Source organism: Trichechus manatus, unplaced genomic scaffold (assembly GCF_000243295.1).
Source record: "Trichechus manatus latirostris isolate Lorelei unplaced genomic scaffold, TriManLat1.0 scaffold00156, whole genome shotgun sequence".
In the NCBI taxonomy this organism is placed as follows: domain Eukaryota; kingdom Metazoa; phylum Chordata; class Mammalia; order Sirenia; family Trichechidae; genus Trichechus; species Trichechus manatus.
Window position 1 is genome coordinate 4,825,356 of NW_004444092.1, and position 17,825 is coordinate 4,843,180.

At 40.4% G+C, this 17,825-nt stretch overlaps 1 protein-coding gene across 1 annotated transcript in view; it reads right to left on the minus strand.

Annotated features, from left to right (window-relative positions):
* Positions 1-6,641: 6,641 nt before the first annotated feature.
* Positions 6,642-17,825, minus strand: part of ASB4 (ankyrin repeat and SOCS box containing 4) — a 68,977-nt gene continuing 57,793 nt past the window's right edge. Inside the window, exons 4-5 of the mRNA XM_004386136.1 lie at positions 8,270-8,383; positions 6,642-6,830 (exon numbers count right to left, since the gene is read on the minus strand). Of these exons, the coding sequence (XP_004386193.1) occupies positions 6,642-6,830; positions 8,270-8,383 (303 nt within the window). The remainder of the gene's footprint in view (positions 6,831-8,269; positions 8,384-17,825) is intronic.

Below are 17,825 nucleotides of genomic sequence, written 5' to 3' on the forward strand. Positions count from 1 at the left end.
TCCTCCACTGGTCTTCCCATTGGCTGCATCCACCAGCAAACCAGAAGGCAGGGTGCCCAGTTTGTGCAGTCTATGGAAGTCATCCTCCCAGGGCACAGAGCAGGGTGGAGAGAGAGTGTGTTTATAAGGGCAGCCCAGTTTGCATGTCTTGTTTCCACCATAGGTTGTAAACTTCATTGATTCCCACTGTCTCTTGATCAAAAACCTGACTTTCAGGTTCCCCACAAATCTGGAGCAGGACAGTGAGTGAAAGTCTTCACTTGTAGCTCTAGACCTTCCCTTGTGGACTCCTGGACCTTGAGAAGGCCCCCAGTACCATTTCTCTACATCTAAGATCACCTTCAAAGGAGCCCTGGTGGCGCAGTGGTTAGTTAAGCACTTGGCTACTAAGTGTAAGGTCAGCAGTTTGAACCCACTAGCCACCCAGTGGGAGAAAGATGTGGCAGTTGGCTTCTGTAAAGATAACAGCCTTGGAAGCCCTATGCTCTTTCCTATAGGGTTGCTATGAATCAGAATCGACTTGTTGGCAACAGTTTTAAGATCACCTTAAACACAATCAGAATGCTCCTTAGAAGTGAGTGTAGAGAACTTTGTTTCCCTTACTTTGGACACGTCATCAGGAGAAACCAATTACTAGAAAAGGACATCATGTTTGGTAAAGTAGAAGGACAACAAAAACAAGGAAAACCCTCAATGAGATGGATTAACACAATAGCCTCAACAGTGGGCTCAAACCTATCAAAGATCATGGAGACGATGCAGGACTGGGCCACGTCTCATTCTGTTATACGTAAGGTCTGCAGGAGCCAGAGCCAGAGCCAGCTCGACAGAAGCTAACAACAAGATCCCCTTAAGCTTCCCATGAAGGTGGTTCTGTTTTACCAATTCTTCTCTGCTTGAAAAGCACTAAGAACTAATCCATGGGTGTTTTTAATTTAGGAAGTGCAAGGTGGCATCAGTATTTTATTTCCTTGTTTGGATTAGCATATATTTGCATAATTGTTGCCCAATATCATTGAAGCGTACCTCTATCTGAAGAAAACAATCAGTGAAGAAGAAATTTAAGCACACTTAATCTACTTGGTATTGCTTAAAAAGAAAAAGAAAAAAAAAAGCAAGTACTTCTTGAATGTTGTTTTTACGTATTTCATGCATTGCCTCTCGTTGGTGATAGGTGTGACCATAGAATAAGGCAATTTAGCACTGAAATATAGGTTTTGGAAATTATTTATAATCAACTATTTTATGGCAGGCTGACAGAAAAATAGCTCAGTTAGATAGTAAGTACTTTTTTCAAAAACCCGAAACATATTTTTTATTCTTACTTCTTTGTAAAAAAACAAAAAACCATAGAGCTACTAAAAGGAAATCTTGCAATGGCTTGGTGTCAACATTCCCCTTCTTTCCACATTTGGCACAGAACCACCCATGTAGTAATAGCAAATAAATTCCTGCAAGTGAGAGAGTAAATTAATGAAATTCTATAGCCCTCCCTATTCATTCATTCTGATGTGTAACAACCTCCACTGCTAGGAATCTCAGCGGCTAATCTCCGCTCCTCCTGCTACAAAATCAATCTCCTCTTACCCCTTCCCCCAATGAAGATAGAAACTGTTGATCAGTCTTCTCTGTCAACATGATAAATTTTTAAGTGACCCCACAGCCTTCATGAAGTAGTAAAGGAGTCATTTCCTCCTTGATAAATGCACTTACAAAAGGGATGAATTCCAAAACTAAACCAATGTGTTAGCCATTTAGCTTATTATTTGTTTGCTAATTGTCCAAATCAATCTATTTTCACTCTCTCCCCCACCCCCAAAATATGAACCTAAGAGGTCAGGAACCCTGGTTTGTCTTGTTACTTCATTGACTGCCCAGCTGTCAGCAAAGTGCCTGGCATGCAGCATGAGCTTAACAAATATTTCTCAAGTAAACAGAAATCTATCATGTACCACCTGCGGCTAGAGCTTCACACTAAGGGTATGTCACCTCACTGGTAGAAGGCTATCCCTAAATAATAATAATTGCGATACTGAATGTCATGCTCTGCTCCACCCCTGCTTTACATATTTACAATTTATTTCTCTAAACCCTATAAAAGCTCTATGAAGTAGGTACCATCATCATTCCCATTTTACAGATACGGAAACTGAGGCATGCAGCAGGTGTATAATTTTCTGTATGTTATGGGTCAAGTAAGAGCGAGAGTCAGAATATGAATCCAGACAGACAGGTAAACCAAAACAATTCAAATTCATTGTCGTCAAGTCGATTCCCACTCATAGCAACCCCTTGTGTTACAGAGTAGAATTGCCCCACAGGATTTTTTTGGCTGCAATCTTTATGGAAGCAGATCACCAGTGTTTCTTCCACAGTGTCACTGGGTGGGTTCAAACTGCCAACATTTCAGTCACTAATGGAGCACAAACCGTTTGTGCTACTCAAGGACCAGATGGACAGAAGGTACCAGAGCCTAAACTCTTAAACTTCTGATTGGAATGCTGTGGCTAGGAATCTAGAACCAACACAGAGTCCCTTTTGGCATGCCATTAGAGCATGGCTACTACCTGGTTTCACGGAGCAAAAGTTTAAGATGGTAAGTAACCTAACTTTTAGAAATACTAATTAGCTTGTTTCTGCAGGTTTATGTATAGTTAACAGTTCCTACTCTTTAACTCCGGCATTCCAGACAGGCAGACGCCGGGTTATCTGCCCCCGGCTCAGTAAGCACCGGCCACTCCCCACACCCACACCCACCCCACCCCCCAAAAAAGAAAGAAAAGCTATGACAGTTGTCTTCTTAAGCAAACTAACATTTCAGAAAAGAAAGGATTTGGAAGAATATTTTAATGAACCTCTGAAAAACCAGCCTAAAATTGCCCAGACTTCTCGGATTCTCTTTGTTCCCCTCTGACTCCTCGATGCCGTCACATTTCTTTGGAACGTGCAGTTTAGGTTTAGGATGTGTGCCCCCGTCTCTGTGAATCGCTGATCAAATAATAAATCTCCAGTATTGTTTCAACTTTGTTTCAGTTCTCAAAAATTCTTTTACAATGCGTCTGCTTGTACTCCTAAAGAAAGTGGCAATGAAATCCTTCCAGATAGCAGTTATGGTGTTTGCATTTCAAAGAAAATGAGTGAATAATAGGATTTTTTTTTTTAAGTTTTGAAGCTGTGCTGTCTTAGAACTGGTGAGTTCTTTACCAGCAATCAGATGAGTAATAAAAATTTGAGGCTTAGTTGTTTTTGCCAACATTGATAACCCACTGCAAACAGTTTGTTACTTTTCTTATCCCTTCAATTAGCTTTATATTGCTGTGTTCTCTATCACAAACCACTGGGTTCAGAATGGAAGGACAAAGATCCTTCCTCACATGCAATTTAAAGAAGAGAGATTTTTTTCAGGCCGTTACACATGTGTTTACAGAAGGTTCTCCCCAAAAGTAACAAGGGCATCATGAGGGTGTAGTATCTTCTGTTGCTATTGCCCAGGGTTGAGTGGAAGGTGAAAATAAAGAGGGAGAAAAAAAACAACCCAGGAATACTGAGATGATGATAGGCGAAAGAGAATGATTCAATACAATTTCTTTATTATTGTTAAAACACTCTTGTTCCTATAGCAATAGGCTGTGTTTTATTTGTGTTTCAGCCATATTTACCCTTTAATTTTCTTTGAAAAGGTTATACCCACTCCTCACTTATCGACGTGGTTAGGTTCCAAAGACCCAGTCATTATGTGGAACTTGACGTTATACAAAAATGGAGGATGACCACATCAGATTACAAAATGGAGTGTGACTACATCATTACACAACTGCCAAATTACATCATTACATAAATGCTAAAACACTGAAAATCATGGCTCGGCCCAGTTGACGCATAATCTTCATCATCACAGACAGCATTACTCTCAACTCAGCATTCATTACGGCCAGACATACATCATAAATACGCAAAATAAATCAGATAGTAGAATTTTTACTATTGTCGCAATAGTGAAATATCAGATAGCAAGACAGTCAATAATTGAGGAGTAGCTGTATTGGTTTATAGGCAAAACTCTTCATTCTCCTTTTCATTCTAAATTTTAAAGAAAGCAACTTACTGTGTAGGGCTTTTTAGTGTAATTGCTGAAAAATCAACGTTAGGTTAGGTAAAATAATCTTATTGGTTAATGAACAATTCACAGAGATGAAAGGAAACAGGAGAGCTTTATTTAAGCCCTCTGAATAAAAGTTTGGAAACTCTGGTGGCACAGTGGTTAACAGCTATGGCTGCTAACCAAAAGGTCGGCAGTTCAGATCCACCAGGCCCTCCTTGGAAACCCTACAGGGCAGTTATACTCTGCCCTATAGGGTTGCTATGAGTCGGAATCAAGTTGATGGCAATGAGTTTGGTTTTTTGGTTTTAAATAAAAGTTCAACGATGAGGAAAAACAACTTTAAATCCGTGAATAAACAATTCAAAACAAGCAGTCATGTATTATACACTAGATTAACGTAAGATATTTAAGCGGAAACAAGCAAACTGAGAAAATACAGTTTCATCTCCCCATGCAAAGAATATCCTCTTCCTTTATCCTTGGCATCAGTTTTACTTTTGCCAAATCAGTGCATCTTGAATTTTCCAGAGAAACCATGGAGGGCCGCTTGCATCTCCCAGGGGCCTACGACATGTTCTAACACCACTTGCTGCAAACAAATTGTTTTTTTTAGAATCATGTTTTATATTAATAATTTATACAAATTCAGCATTCTGCCCCATAATACAGGTCTTGTTTTAGTACCAAATATTTCCCCAAAAATATTTTTGTAAAACTTAGACTCCAGAAAGATTATTGTGTCCATCTGATTTTTCCTCAAAGCCACCAACGGTAAGAGAATTTACTTAGAAACACAGTTTAAGTGGGACCCTAGTGGAGTATCTGACACCTTCTCTATTCAAAACTCAAGCATCCAAAGTTAAATAAGACAGAGAAACACACAGATAAAAGAAACCTGCTCACAACTGGCAAATGGATTTGTTTGTACTTAATTACTTCTGCCTTAACCTCTGCAAGCAATGCCAAGAGGAATGAGCTTATCTAAAAGCGGTTAGCAAGAATAAAAAGGTGAAGCAAGGTTGGCCTCATAACCCGTGAGGTCCAGGGATTAATCATCTACATTCCTCCTTCCACAAACCACTAACTAGCAAGCCTGATTAACACACTTCTCTTTCCCAATTTCTCAAACTTTTACCATTTCCAAAGTCTTTCTATTTTCTTCCTATAGCCAGCCAACGCTGGCAAAGTGCTCCTTACCTTCACTAAATAATGTACTCTGAAATGTCAGTCTGTCACATAAAAAGACCAAAGTAATCAATTTAAGTCTTCGCCTTCACAAGCTTTCTTTCACACATTTTCTTAAGCTTACTTGTCACATAAGTGAGGGGTCATTAAGTGTTCAACATTTTTCTCAAGGAGTCTGAGGAGTCTGTGGTTGTTGCTGTTGTTGGGTGATGTGGAGTCGATTCCGACTCATAGTGACCTTATGTGACAGAGCAGAACTGCCCCATAGGGTTTTCTTGGCTGTAATCTTTACAGAAACAGATAGGCAGGTCTTTCTCCTTCAGAGCCACTGGGTGGGTTCGAACTGCCAACCTTTCAGTTAGCAGTCGAGTGCTTAACCATTGCGCCACCAGGGCTCCTTGGAGAAGCACTAAACAGGAAACACCAGAAAATAAAACAATATCTAGATTTTGGGAGAAACTTAGCATCAACACATTTACCCTAAAAGCAGCAGTAGACCCTTCTACTTGACACAATCCCCTCACCCTTCATCTTCATGTTTAAAAGAAAAATCACACTTCATCTCAGAAACACAACTTTGAAAACCAAGTGCTAAGGATGAGTGCTCCTGTATTCTGGCCCCTGTCCTTTAACATCGCAGTTCCCTGCTTGTATGTCTGGATCCTCTGCTAAATGGTGAGTTTCTGGAGGGCAGAAGTTACATCGGACCCTCTTTGCATCTCCAGTCTCTGGCTCAATAAGTGTGTGTTGTAATGTCTGTCCCTTCTTGGCTATTCAGTGGACTGGTCTTTTTTTTTCAGTTCAAATTCAACTTAAAGACCTCCTTGTTTTGACTCTGTTCATGTGCCTTCATCACTAAAATCAGTTAACGAGCTTGGTTGTGGGGGTAGGCATTTGCACAACTAGCAAACTTACTGGTAAGTGGGGAAGACAGAGAGTATAAGAGGCTGATCACAAAGCCTGCTATTTTGCAAACTGAATGGTAATGTAAACTTATTACTGATAAAGTAGAGAATGAGACTGGTTGTAAAAAAATCTGGGTCCCATTTAAAATAAGGTAATACATGAAAATGTTATAAAAATGTATCAGGCACCTAGTACTATAAATATTAGTTAATATTGTTACAGTTGTACCTTCTGGATATTTTCTTGTCTTTGAAAATCCCTGAACTTTACTTCTTGCTTATTTCCCCTCACCATGATACCCCAGGATTAATGACATAGTGTTTGTAAAGTGTTTGGAAATCCCTGAAGTGTTATAATCAACCTAAGTACCATTTTTATTTATGCGAACTGTGTCTACCCAGCGAGTCCACTTAAATATCTAGGATGGGGAATTTCTGTCTCGTAAGGCTTAATAAATGATTCCCTCTGGCTCTAAAAGCAAGTACTTTTTCAATGACAATGGAAGGGAAAGCAAAGGAATTGCTCTGTGGCATCTGCTGTGCAATGTTCTTCGAATGGCACATCTTGATAAATGCATGAGAGTCCTTGGAGAGTTACTGCAGACCATGAAGAGAGAGTGGTAGAAATCCCAGTATCTCTGAAAAGCCAAGCAAGACACATTGCCATTAGAAAGTCCCACAGTTTACTTCAAGAAAAATCAATAATGATGCATTTAGTCCCTACTTTATGCATAGTGGCAGCTTTCTAGGGTACCTGGTGGTGAGACAAAATTAAACATGAAATTGAGATTGGTGAAGAGGTGGAATGGAAGAAGAGAAAGGGAAGTAATACTCTATACTACTATTCAGAAGCCAGGAAGTGAGACAAAATATACTTATGTGAACAGCCTGGACCAGTTCAAAGTCAAAATAGCAATTTTATTTTTTTTAACTTATTTTTATTGTTATTAAAAATATACAGAGCAAAATATACACCAATTCAACAATTTCTACATGTACAATTCAGTGACAGTGATTTACTTCTTCGAGTTGTACAACCATTCTCACCCTCCTTTTCTGAATTGTTCCTCCACCTTTGACACAAACTCACTGCCCCCTAAGCTTCCTATCTAACTTTTCAAGTTCAAAATAGCAATTTTAAATTAATCTAAATATTACTGTATACCCTTCATGTGCCTGGTGTGTGACCCATACATTCAGGTATTTAATCCTCAAAATTGAAGATTAACAAAGCTCAGGCAGCTTAAGTAACTTTTTTGGGTGAGATGGCTAATAAGTAGCTGAATAAAATTGCACCTAAGACAACTTCCAACCTTAGTGAGCTTTGCACCCTGTGTTGGCTACCTCTCCATGTGTTGGAGGCAGCCTTTCATTTCTAAAACCAAGTACAAAGGCTCAGGGGAAACACTGCTTTACAAAGATACCGAAGCCTACACGTGGACTGTGGACACAACTCTGCCAACAGTTTTCTGTATGACCCATAAAAACCGAACCAAACCTGTTGTCATTGAGTTGATTCCAACTCATGGCAACCCCATGCGTTAAGAGAGTAGAACTGCTCCATAGGGTTTGCTTGGCTGTAATCTTAATGGAAGCAGATTGCCAGGCCTATCTTCTGTGGTGCTGCAGGGTGGGTTCGAGCCGACAACTGTTAGGTTAGTAGTCGAGTGCGAACCATTTGCATCACCCAGGGTTTTAAATACGCTGATTCCTGCCTAATAATGGCTTTGAGATATTTAAAAGTAAATGAAACTAAACACTTCAATCTTTTGGAAAAATGCTATACGGTCAATCTCAAATATCGTTATTATTTAATTCACCTAAACTGATGGGAAGAAAGTAAAACTTGCACCTTTATACCCTTCTTCAACTCTTCCATAAATGGAGAAATCCCCAAGATGCTCCCAAATGCTGTGTATTTGAAGCACATCTATTTACTCTCACACCTTTGTCTCACTGCATTTGAGTAGGTCTTAAAAGCATTCTCAAAACAATTTTTTAATTAGCATTGTCTGCACTTCCAGTACAGTCCCAAGTGCTTCGTAGTGGAACCGCAGGAAGTGAATTGATTATTTACCTCTAAGTCATCATCAGGGATGGCTCTTTTCCACTTTACGTTCCACTTGATGTGTTCATAGGCATTGACTACAACTTCAATTGCTTTGGGACAAGAATGGCAAGCCTGTATCACCTGCAAAGGAAAAACAGCATTTCATTTATTCAATGCACACACACAATTCATTCATTCTGTTGACAGAGACATCAAGAATTCATGGACCCACTAGGTTTCCTGGAGCCCTGAAATGCCTTTGAGAAGCCTTATGCCTTTGAGTATTCAGACATGTTGCCAGCCCCCTTGCCTTTAAGTCTGTATGATGCCAAAAGTCAAAAGAAAACAAGATGTAGAATGAAAGATACCAAATGAAGAGAGCATTCGAAGCAAAGTTCTCACTAGAGCCTTGAAGATTGTAGAAATGAAAACAGATTAAAAAGCACTAGATTTGGTTAGAAGGCCACTATCCAGGAGTTGGGTAGATCGAAACAGGTTTAAGACCAGATAGTGGGGATAAATAGAGGATGGAGGGACAACTGAAACCAGGACCGACCTATGACCTATCTCTATCATATAAGATACCCATAAAAGATTAAATGACAAAAAGGGATCACCACCCATCATGCCTTCTTGTCACAGTATGCAAGGTTTAACACCCCTGTTTGTCCCTCCTCAGTTTAGAACCCACTAACAAATGAAACGCTGAAGACAAAAAATTGGAGATCAGAATATCAGCTTTATTACTGATAAAACAGATTACATAAAATATGTTTAGTTATGTGGCCACATAGAGCTTCCTAACACTTCACCCCAAAATTTAATTTACACCTCAAACTCAGGCCTCTCCCTGATAGACAGAGGTTGTTGCTGTAAACCCACCACACATAATTCTTAGTGTCCTCTAGGCTCAGTATGAAGTAAACAGACTCAGTTCCTCCTCCTAACTCACCAATCTGACAAGAGGAGTGAGTGAGATAAGAGTGGGGACAGTTTGGTGGGTGTGTGCAGGGGCAAGAGGGTATTTTAGCAGCATTTTACGCATGGAAAAATGAAACAAAGGAAATGGCAGGGCTCTTCTAACATAACACATCAAAAATCAGCTACAATGGCTCAGACCCAATGGGAATAAAGACCAGCAAGATCTGGTGAGGTAAAGCAGGGCCATCATAGTGGGGATTGCAGAAAGAAAGTTTTTTAAAGAACTTTCTGGAACACGACCTGGATCAGCCCCAGGAAATAAGCCAGCCAGAGAGCTTCCACTAAAAATGAAGCAGCTAAAATTCCCCCATTGCCATCGAGTCGATTCCAACTCATAGTGACCTTATAGGACAGAGTAGAACTGCCCCATGGAGTTTCCAAGGAGCTGCTGGTGGATTCATACTGCCGACCTTTTGGTTAGTAGCCTAACACTTACAACCTAGGAAACCCTATGGGGGCAGTTCTACTCTGTCATACAGGGTTGTGATGAGTCAGAATCAACTCCACAGCACACAACGATAGTTACCACTGAGGCAGAGGTTTGAGCCAATGGTGTGCTGGAAAATGTTCAACAATCAACTCTCCAGAAAAAAAATTTCACACACATACATGATTGGAATGTGAAAGTTGGAAACAAAGAAGGATCAGTAGTTGGAAAATATGGCTTTGCTGCTAGAAATGATGCCAGAGATTGCATGATAGAATTTTGTAAGACCAACCACTTCTTCATTGCAAATACCTTTTTTCAACAACATAAATGGTGACTATACACGTGGACCTCACCAGATGCAATACACAGGAATCAAATCGACTACATCTGTGGAAAGAGAAGATGGAAAAGCTCAATATCATCAGTCAGAAGAAGGCCGGGGGCTGCGTGTGGAACAGACCATCAACTGCTCATATGCAAGTTCAAGTTGAAACTGAAGAAAATTAGGACAAGTCCACGAGAGCCAAAGTACAACCTAGAGCATATCCCACCTGAATTTAGAGACTCTCTCAAGAACAGACTGACATGTTGAACACTAATGACTGAAGACTAGACAATTTGTGGAATGACATCAAGGACATCACACATAAAGAAAGCGAGAGGTCATTAAAAAGACAGGACAGAAAGAAAAGACCAAAATGGATGTCAGAAGAGACTCTGAAACTTGCTCTTGGACGCCAAGTAGCTAAAGCAAAAGGAAGAAATGATGAAGTAGAAGAGCTAAACAGATTTCAAAGGTCAGCTCAAGAAGACAAAGTAAAGTATTATAATGATGTGTGCAAAGACCTGGAGATAGAAAACCAAAAGGAAATAACATGCTCGGCATTTCTCAAGCTGAAAGAACTGAAGAAAAAATTCAAGCCTCAAGTTGCAATATTGAAGGATTCTACAGGGAAAATAATAAACGATGTAGGAAGCATCAAAAGACAATGGAAGGAATACACAGAGTCACTATACCAAAAAGAATTGGTGGACGTTCAACCATGTCACGTGGTAGGACATGATCGGGAACCGATGGTACTGAAGGAAGAAGTCCAAGCTGCACTGAAGGCATTGGTGAAAATCAAGGCTCCAGGAATTGATAGAATACCAACTGAGATGTTTCAAAAAACGGATGCAGTGCTGGAAGTGCTCACTCCTCTATGCCAAGAAATTTGGAAGACAGCTACCTGGCCAACTGACTGGAAGAGGTCCATATTTATGTCTATTCCCAAGAAAGGTGATCCAACCAAATGTGGAAATTATCGAACAATATCATTAATATCGTATGCAAATAAAATTTTGCTGAATATCATTCAAAAGCGATTGCAGCAGTATATCAACAGGGAACTGCCAGAAATTCAAGCTGGATTCAGAAGAAGATGTGGAACCAGGGATATCTTTGCTGATGTCAGATGGATCCTGGCTGAAAGCAGAGAATACCAGAAAGATGTTTACCTGTGTTTAATTGACTATGCAAAGGCATTTGACTGTGTGGATCATAACAAATTATGGATAACATTGCAAAGAGTGGGAATTCCAGAAAACTTAATTGTGCTCATGAGGAACCTGTACCTAGATCAAGAGGCAGCTGTTCAAACAGAACAAGGGGATACTGTGTGGTTAAAGTCAGGAATGGTGTGCGTCAGGGTTGTATCCTTTCAGGGTACCTATTCCATCTGTATGCTGAGAAAATAATCCTAGAAGCTGGACTGTATGAAGAAGAACAGGGCATCAGGATTGGAGGAAGACTCATTAAGAACCTGCATTATGCAGATGACACAACCTTGCTCGCTGAAAGTGAAGAGGACTTGAAGCACTTACTGATGAAGATCAAAGACCACAGCCCTCAGTATGGGTTACACCTCAACATAAAGAAAACAAAAATCCTCACAACTGGACCAACAAGCAACATCATGATAAACAGAGAATAGATTGAAGTTGTCAAGGATTTCATTTTACTTGGTTCCACAATCAACACTCATGGAAGCAGCAGTCAGGAAATCAAAAGGTGCATTGCATTGGGCAAATCTGCTGCAAAACACCTCTTTAAAGGGTTGAAAAACAAAGATAGCACCTTGAAGACTAAGGTGCACCTGACCCAAGCCATGATGTTTTCAATCGCATCATATGCATGTGAAAGCTGGAAGATGAATAAGGAAGACCGAAGAAGAATTGATGCCTTTGAATTGTGGTGTTGGAGAAGAATACCGAACATACCATGGACTGCCAAAAGAATAAACAAATCTGTCTTGGAAGAAGTGCGACCAGAATGCTGATGGTGAGACTATGTCTCATATACTTTGGACATGTTGTCAGGAGGGATCAATCCCTGGAAAAGGACATCATGCTTGGTAAAGTAGAGGGTCAGCGAAAAAGAGGAAGATCATCAACGAGATGGATTGACACAGTGGCTGCCACAATGGGCTTAAGCATAACAATGATTGTGAGGATGGCACAGGACCGGGCAGTATTTCATTCTGTTGTAGATAGAGTCGCTATGAGTCAGAACCGACGCGACACCACCTAACAACAACAACATGCATAAATTTATTATAAATGTTACTGTTATAAAGGATCTACAATTCACAGTTTACAAATAATAATAAAATATACAATACTCTTTATTTTCAATTCTATATAGCCAACTGGTTCTCACAAAATGCTTTCATTGATTTTTGCCAACTCTTGTATCCATAGCCAATATATGGCTGCAATAGAAGAATGTCGGACAATATTTTTATCAGGTTAAAGAATAAGGTAAAAGTGAAACAAAGAAGATATGTGTTGGAACTTCATTCATGAATAACATGAATGACTTTTTTGTTCAATCAGATAACAGTTTTTGAATATTGGAAGAAAACTTCCTCAATTTTTTGTGCTTATTCATAACGTAACAGTTACAGTCCAAATACAATGACACACTTTCAAGTTTAATCTGCATTATTAACATTTTATCCACTAATTTCTTAAGTCTAGACATCAACAAAACAATAAATCAAACTCTGATTGGTAGCATTTGCTGATTTCTGTGTTGTAACACCCCAGCATGGTATATTTTGAGCTACCAATGTGAGATCACTGAATGTGAACTTGGGAAGAGACATGCAGTCTTTATCACTATATAGCGTTTCTACCATAAAGATATAATTGATGTAAATAGCCTCAAGAGCATAGACATGTAGAGTAAAATATTGAGAAATGTAGCATAAAATAATTAAAAAACAATGTGTTTTGAATATTTATCACCTTAGTTTTTAATATAATTTATTTGTTATAAGTCTGTATGATTTGCTTTTTAATAATGGCTGCACTTAACAACCAGGTGGTGAAATTCCTGATAATTTAACGAATGGTTCTCATGAGCTGGTGTGAGCCAATGCCAGCACATCAATGCTTTGAATTGTCCTCATATTTAAGCAGCATGGTCACAAACCATGGCAGACTAACGGTGCATATTAAAGCTCTAAATCAGTGAAGACGTCAGAATCATCCTGCCCAGTGGCTAGGTCAAAATTGTTTAACGGAAGGATCTAGTCACATGCATCCTCTGGGCATAGTGCACAAAGTTGTGCTGCTGACCCTGTCTTTTCCATCCAAGGCTAAACAAACAAAGGGCAATCCTATGTCATCCATCCATAAGGGGTGAACAGGTGGGCTGGAGCCAAACACCCATTGATATGGGGCCTCTGAACAGTCAGCATTTCTGAGTCTGCAGAAAATGTTCCTCAAATTTACCTGGAAACACAGCTGTCAGAGTGGGTAGCTAATTTTCCAGTACCTTGGTCTTGGAAAAGTGAGGCAAATGGGGATGATTGCTTCTCTGTAGCTAGGTTGAGGATGGCAGATATGCAGCTGTATGCCAAAGGGACAGATAAAATCTGAAGCTGATAAAATGCTTTGAACCCTAATTATAAACTACCATCATATATCATAGACTGTTAGAGTCGCAGGGACCTTAGAAATCATTCAATCTCCCTACTTTAGAGATAAGGAAACTGAAGCCCAGAGAGGCACGCAGTTAGAGGAAGCACGGGAATTTAATCTTAGGTGTCCTTAATCTGAGTTTAGTGCGCTTTCAAATATGTATTGATGATTTTATTTTAATCTTTAGAAAATGACTTTTTTTTACTTTAAAAAAATGTATTTTGTTGTTGAGAATATACACAGCAAACATACACCAACAACATTTCTAAATGTACAATTCAGTGACATTGATTACATTCTTCAAGTAGTGTAACCATTCTCACCCACATTTTCTGAATTGTTCCTCCCCCATTAACAGTAGATTCACTGCCCCCTAAGGTTCCTAACTACTCTTTTGAGTTGCTGCTGTCAATTTGATCCCATACAGACAGTTCTTTAAAAGAGCACAATGCTCAAGGCAGACATTCTTTACTAGTTAAGCCAAACTATTGTTTGATTTGAAGACTTCAGGGGGTATTTTTGGTTTAAGGTTTAAAGATTATCTCAGGACAACAGTGTCTTGGTCATCTAGTGCTGCTATAACAGACATATCACAAGTGGATGGCTTTAACAAGGAGAAGTTTATTTCCTCGCAGTAAAGTAGGCTAAATGTCCAAATTCAGGGCTTCAGCTCCAGGGGAAGTCTTTCCCTCTCTGTCGGCCTTCTCATCAGTGTTCTCCTGGACTAGGACCTTCTCCGTGCAGGGACCCCAGGTCCAAAGGACACACTCTGCTCCTGGCACTGCCTTCTTGGTGGTATGAGGACCCCTGTCTCTCTGCTCACTTCTCTCTTTTATATCTCAAAAGATTGTCTCAGGACACAATCCAATCTTGTAAATTGAGTCCTGCCTCACTAAAACAACTGCCACCCATCCTCCTTCATTAACATCACAGAGGCAGGATTTACAACATACAGGAAAATCACAATACCAGGAATCATGGCCCAGCCGAACTGACACACACATTTTTGGGGGGACATAATTTAATCCATGACAAATAGCTTCGGGAGTTCATTCAGCCTCAATGGCTCCAGAAAGTCTGGATTCCATGATAATTGGAAATTCTGTTCTGCTTTTTCCTCCTTTAATTAGGATTCTTCTATAGAATCTTTAGTCAAAATGTTCAGGAATGGTAGCTGGGCACCATCTAGTTCTTCTGGTCCCATGGCAAAATGGGCAGTTGTTCATGGAGGCAATTAGCCACACATTCCATTTCCAACTCCTATTCCTGACTCTCCTTCTTCCTCTGTTGCTCCAGGAAAATAGAGACCAATTGTTGTACCTTGGATGTCCACTTGCAAGCTTGTAAGACCCCAGGCACTACACAACGAACTAAGAAGTAGAACAGAAGCACTAAACACAGTATTAGGCAATGGACTTGAAATGACTGGCTTAAGAATGCAAATCCCATTGCCCAGACATTTAAAACAAGAAAAGTTATTCTCCATAACTATTTCAGGCTGGGTTTTGTTGAAATTTCAAAAGAATTCTCCTTTGAATACAAAGGTATTGCTAATAATTAATATGAAAGTAGCATTCATCTTTTAAAGACCTTAAGACATCCTTTCTGGAAAGGTGATACATGGTGAAAAGTAGGTTGATGATCAGTTGAGGAGTCCAAAATAAAGATTTAAATTTAAGAATAAGCAGTACAGGGGTAATAACTGAAATTAGTCCAAGGTCTTTATCAAGAATATACTTATTCTGGAATTTTTTTTTTTAAAGCAAGCCATGAAGATGTCTTGTAATCTAGCATCAGAAGTCCTCTACCTTCAGGATCATAATGAGAATCACCATCAGCACAAAGCTGATCCCTATGTGGTGGAGGTCAGATGTACCTCCACTCTCCAACTTTTTCACCATTTCTGACACCAGCAATCCTCCCCATGGCACTTTCTAGTTCTCTGCTGAGTTTGATAATTCATTGCTATGGCCACAGGGAACTCACAGAGCATACTCACGATTACGCAGTTTATTAGAGAAGTAACAGGCTACAATTTGGGGTTAGGATCAACTTGAAAGTAACAAGATACAACTCAGGAGACAAATTACAGTTCTTCAATAAGGACACCTTCCAACCCAGACAGCTCTCAGCTTCTTCTCGGCCATGCCACAGGCAGGTGGCCCTTCTCTTGGCCATGCCTGCCACTGGGCCTTCTCTCAGTCATGCCTACTGCTGGGCCTTCTCTAGGCTATGTCCACCACCAGGCATTCTCTTGGTTGTGCCTTACCACAGCAAGTGTTATAGCTCTTTAGCTCCACTGACAAGTGCGCAGAGGCACCCCACTCTGCCAGCAAGCCTCCTGCCGAAGGCACCCAGCTCTCTTTCACTCTACGGGTTGGCAAGCCCACTGCAGCTGCCTCATGCCGGACTCCTAGTTGTTGCTGCTCATCCTGCTGCAGCTGTTTCTCTGCCACTGGGCTCTGCTGTGGTTCCTGCCATTTCTTGCCATCTCACGCCATCTTCAGTGTCACAGCTCTCTCTCTCCTGGGTCTAGGAGGTTCTCAGCATAGGGACCCTAGGTCCAAAGGACACACTGCACTCCAAGCTTTTCTTGATGGTAGTGAGGTCCTCCTGAACCTCTGTGCAATCAGCCTTTATGTAAGCCTACTTCTTGTCAACTTCAAGTCATGGTCCTCCCACCAGGACCACGAACTGACCAATCCCCTCAGTAGGCCACAGTCACTCAATTTGCATAGTAATCAACCAATTCCCACAAGGTCACTTAATCATATTAGGTGGTTTTATACACCGTATTTGCATAGTCTACTGAGACCAATCCTGCGCAAGATGGTAGTCCAGCCAATCATATTGGCAGAATTATAAGCCGAACACTAGAAAGGCCACATATAAGAGAAACCCATTGCACTGCAGGTCTAAAAGCTTAGTAGTTAAGCTTTGCACATGGTTGAGGTGTCTACTTAGAAAACTACTTAGAGCCTCCAGGCTCTGCATTGATTCCCAGGCCAAACTCACTCTTTGTGGAATCCAAACTGGTTATGATTGGGTTTAAAGAAGCAAACTGTAACATCCACATATCTGACATAGGTGATTTGTCCCTAGGTATTCCTTCCCTCTCCTTCCTTGCCAACACTGAGAACATAGAGAAATGGAAGTTGAAAGCATGTGGCTAAAAGTACTCTCCTCTCACAACAATTCCCAGCTAGAGTTGCCCAATTTAGCAAATAAAAATACAGGATGCCCTAAAAATACAGGATGCCCACTTAAATTTAAATTTCGGATAGACAGCAAATAATTTTTAGTATAAGTATGTCCCAAATATTGCATGGGGCATACTTATACTAAAAATTATTCACTGTCTATCTGAAATTCAAATTTAATGGGGCATTCTGTATTTTATCTGGCAACCCAATTCCTGGCACCGATTCAGAAACAGTTCAAATGAAGTTATGGATACAGGAATACCATTCATGGCTTAGGAGCCTAATTTCATACATTTGGTGCTTCAATTTGCACCTTGCATAATCCATTATATAACAGGGAGATAACCTCTCACTATTTATTAGGGTAAAAAAATAGGTGGTTCCAAATTCTAACCTTCTGCTGTCTTTAGATGCACAAAGTCCAAAGCTCCCACTGCTGTCATTAGTTTTTGATGACACTCTGACTACTAAGTTTTCTGCTGACAGAAGACTTGGTTCACACAGCATGAAAAGCCCATTTTTAGCCTACCAGCCTCTGTGATGGTTGAGGTTATGTGCCAACCTGGCTGGGCCATGACTCTCAGTGGTTTTGCAGTTACAGTGTAATTTGGCAGTTACATAATGATATCATCAACTCCATGATGAGCTATGCTATCAGTAGTCAATCAGCTGAAAGAGAGTTTCCTTGGGGGTGTGGCCTGCCTGCAGGATATAAATGGATGTTCTAGCAAGGCTCTCAGTCTGAATCCTGCATCTGGCTCATCATCGTCTGACCTCCAGTTCTTGGGACTTGAGCTAGCACCTTACCTGGCGATCTTGGGATTCATCAGCCTCCATAGCCTGTGAGCCAGCAGCCTGCATTCTGACCTGTCAATCTTGGGTTAGTCAGCCCCTGAAGCTACAGGAGTCAGCAGAAGCCTTCAGCCTGACACCTGACCCACGGACTTGGGACTTGCCAGCCTCTACAACCATGTGAGCCATTTCCTTGAGATCAGTCTCTCTC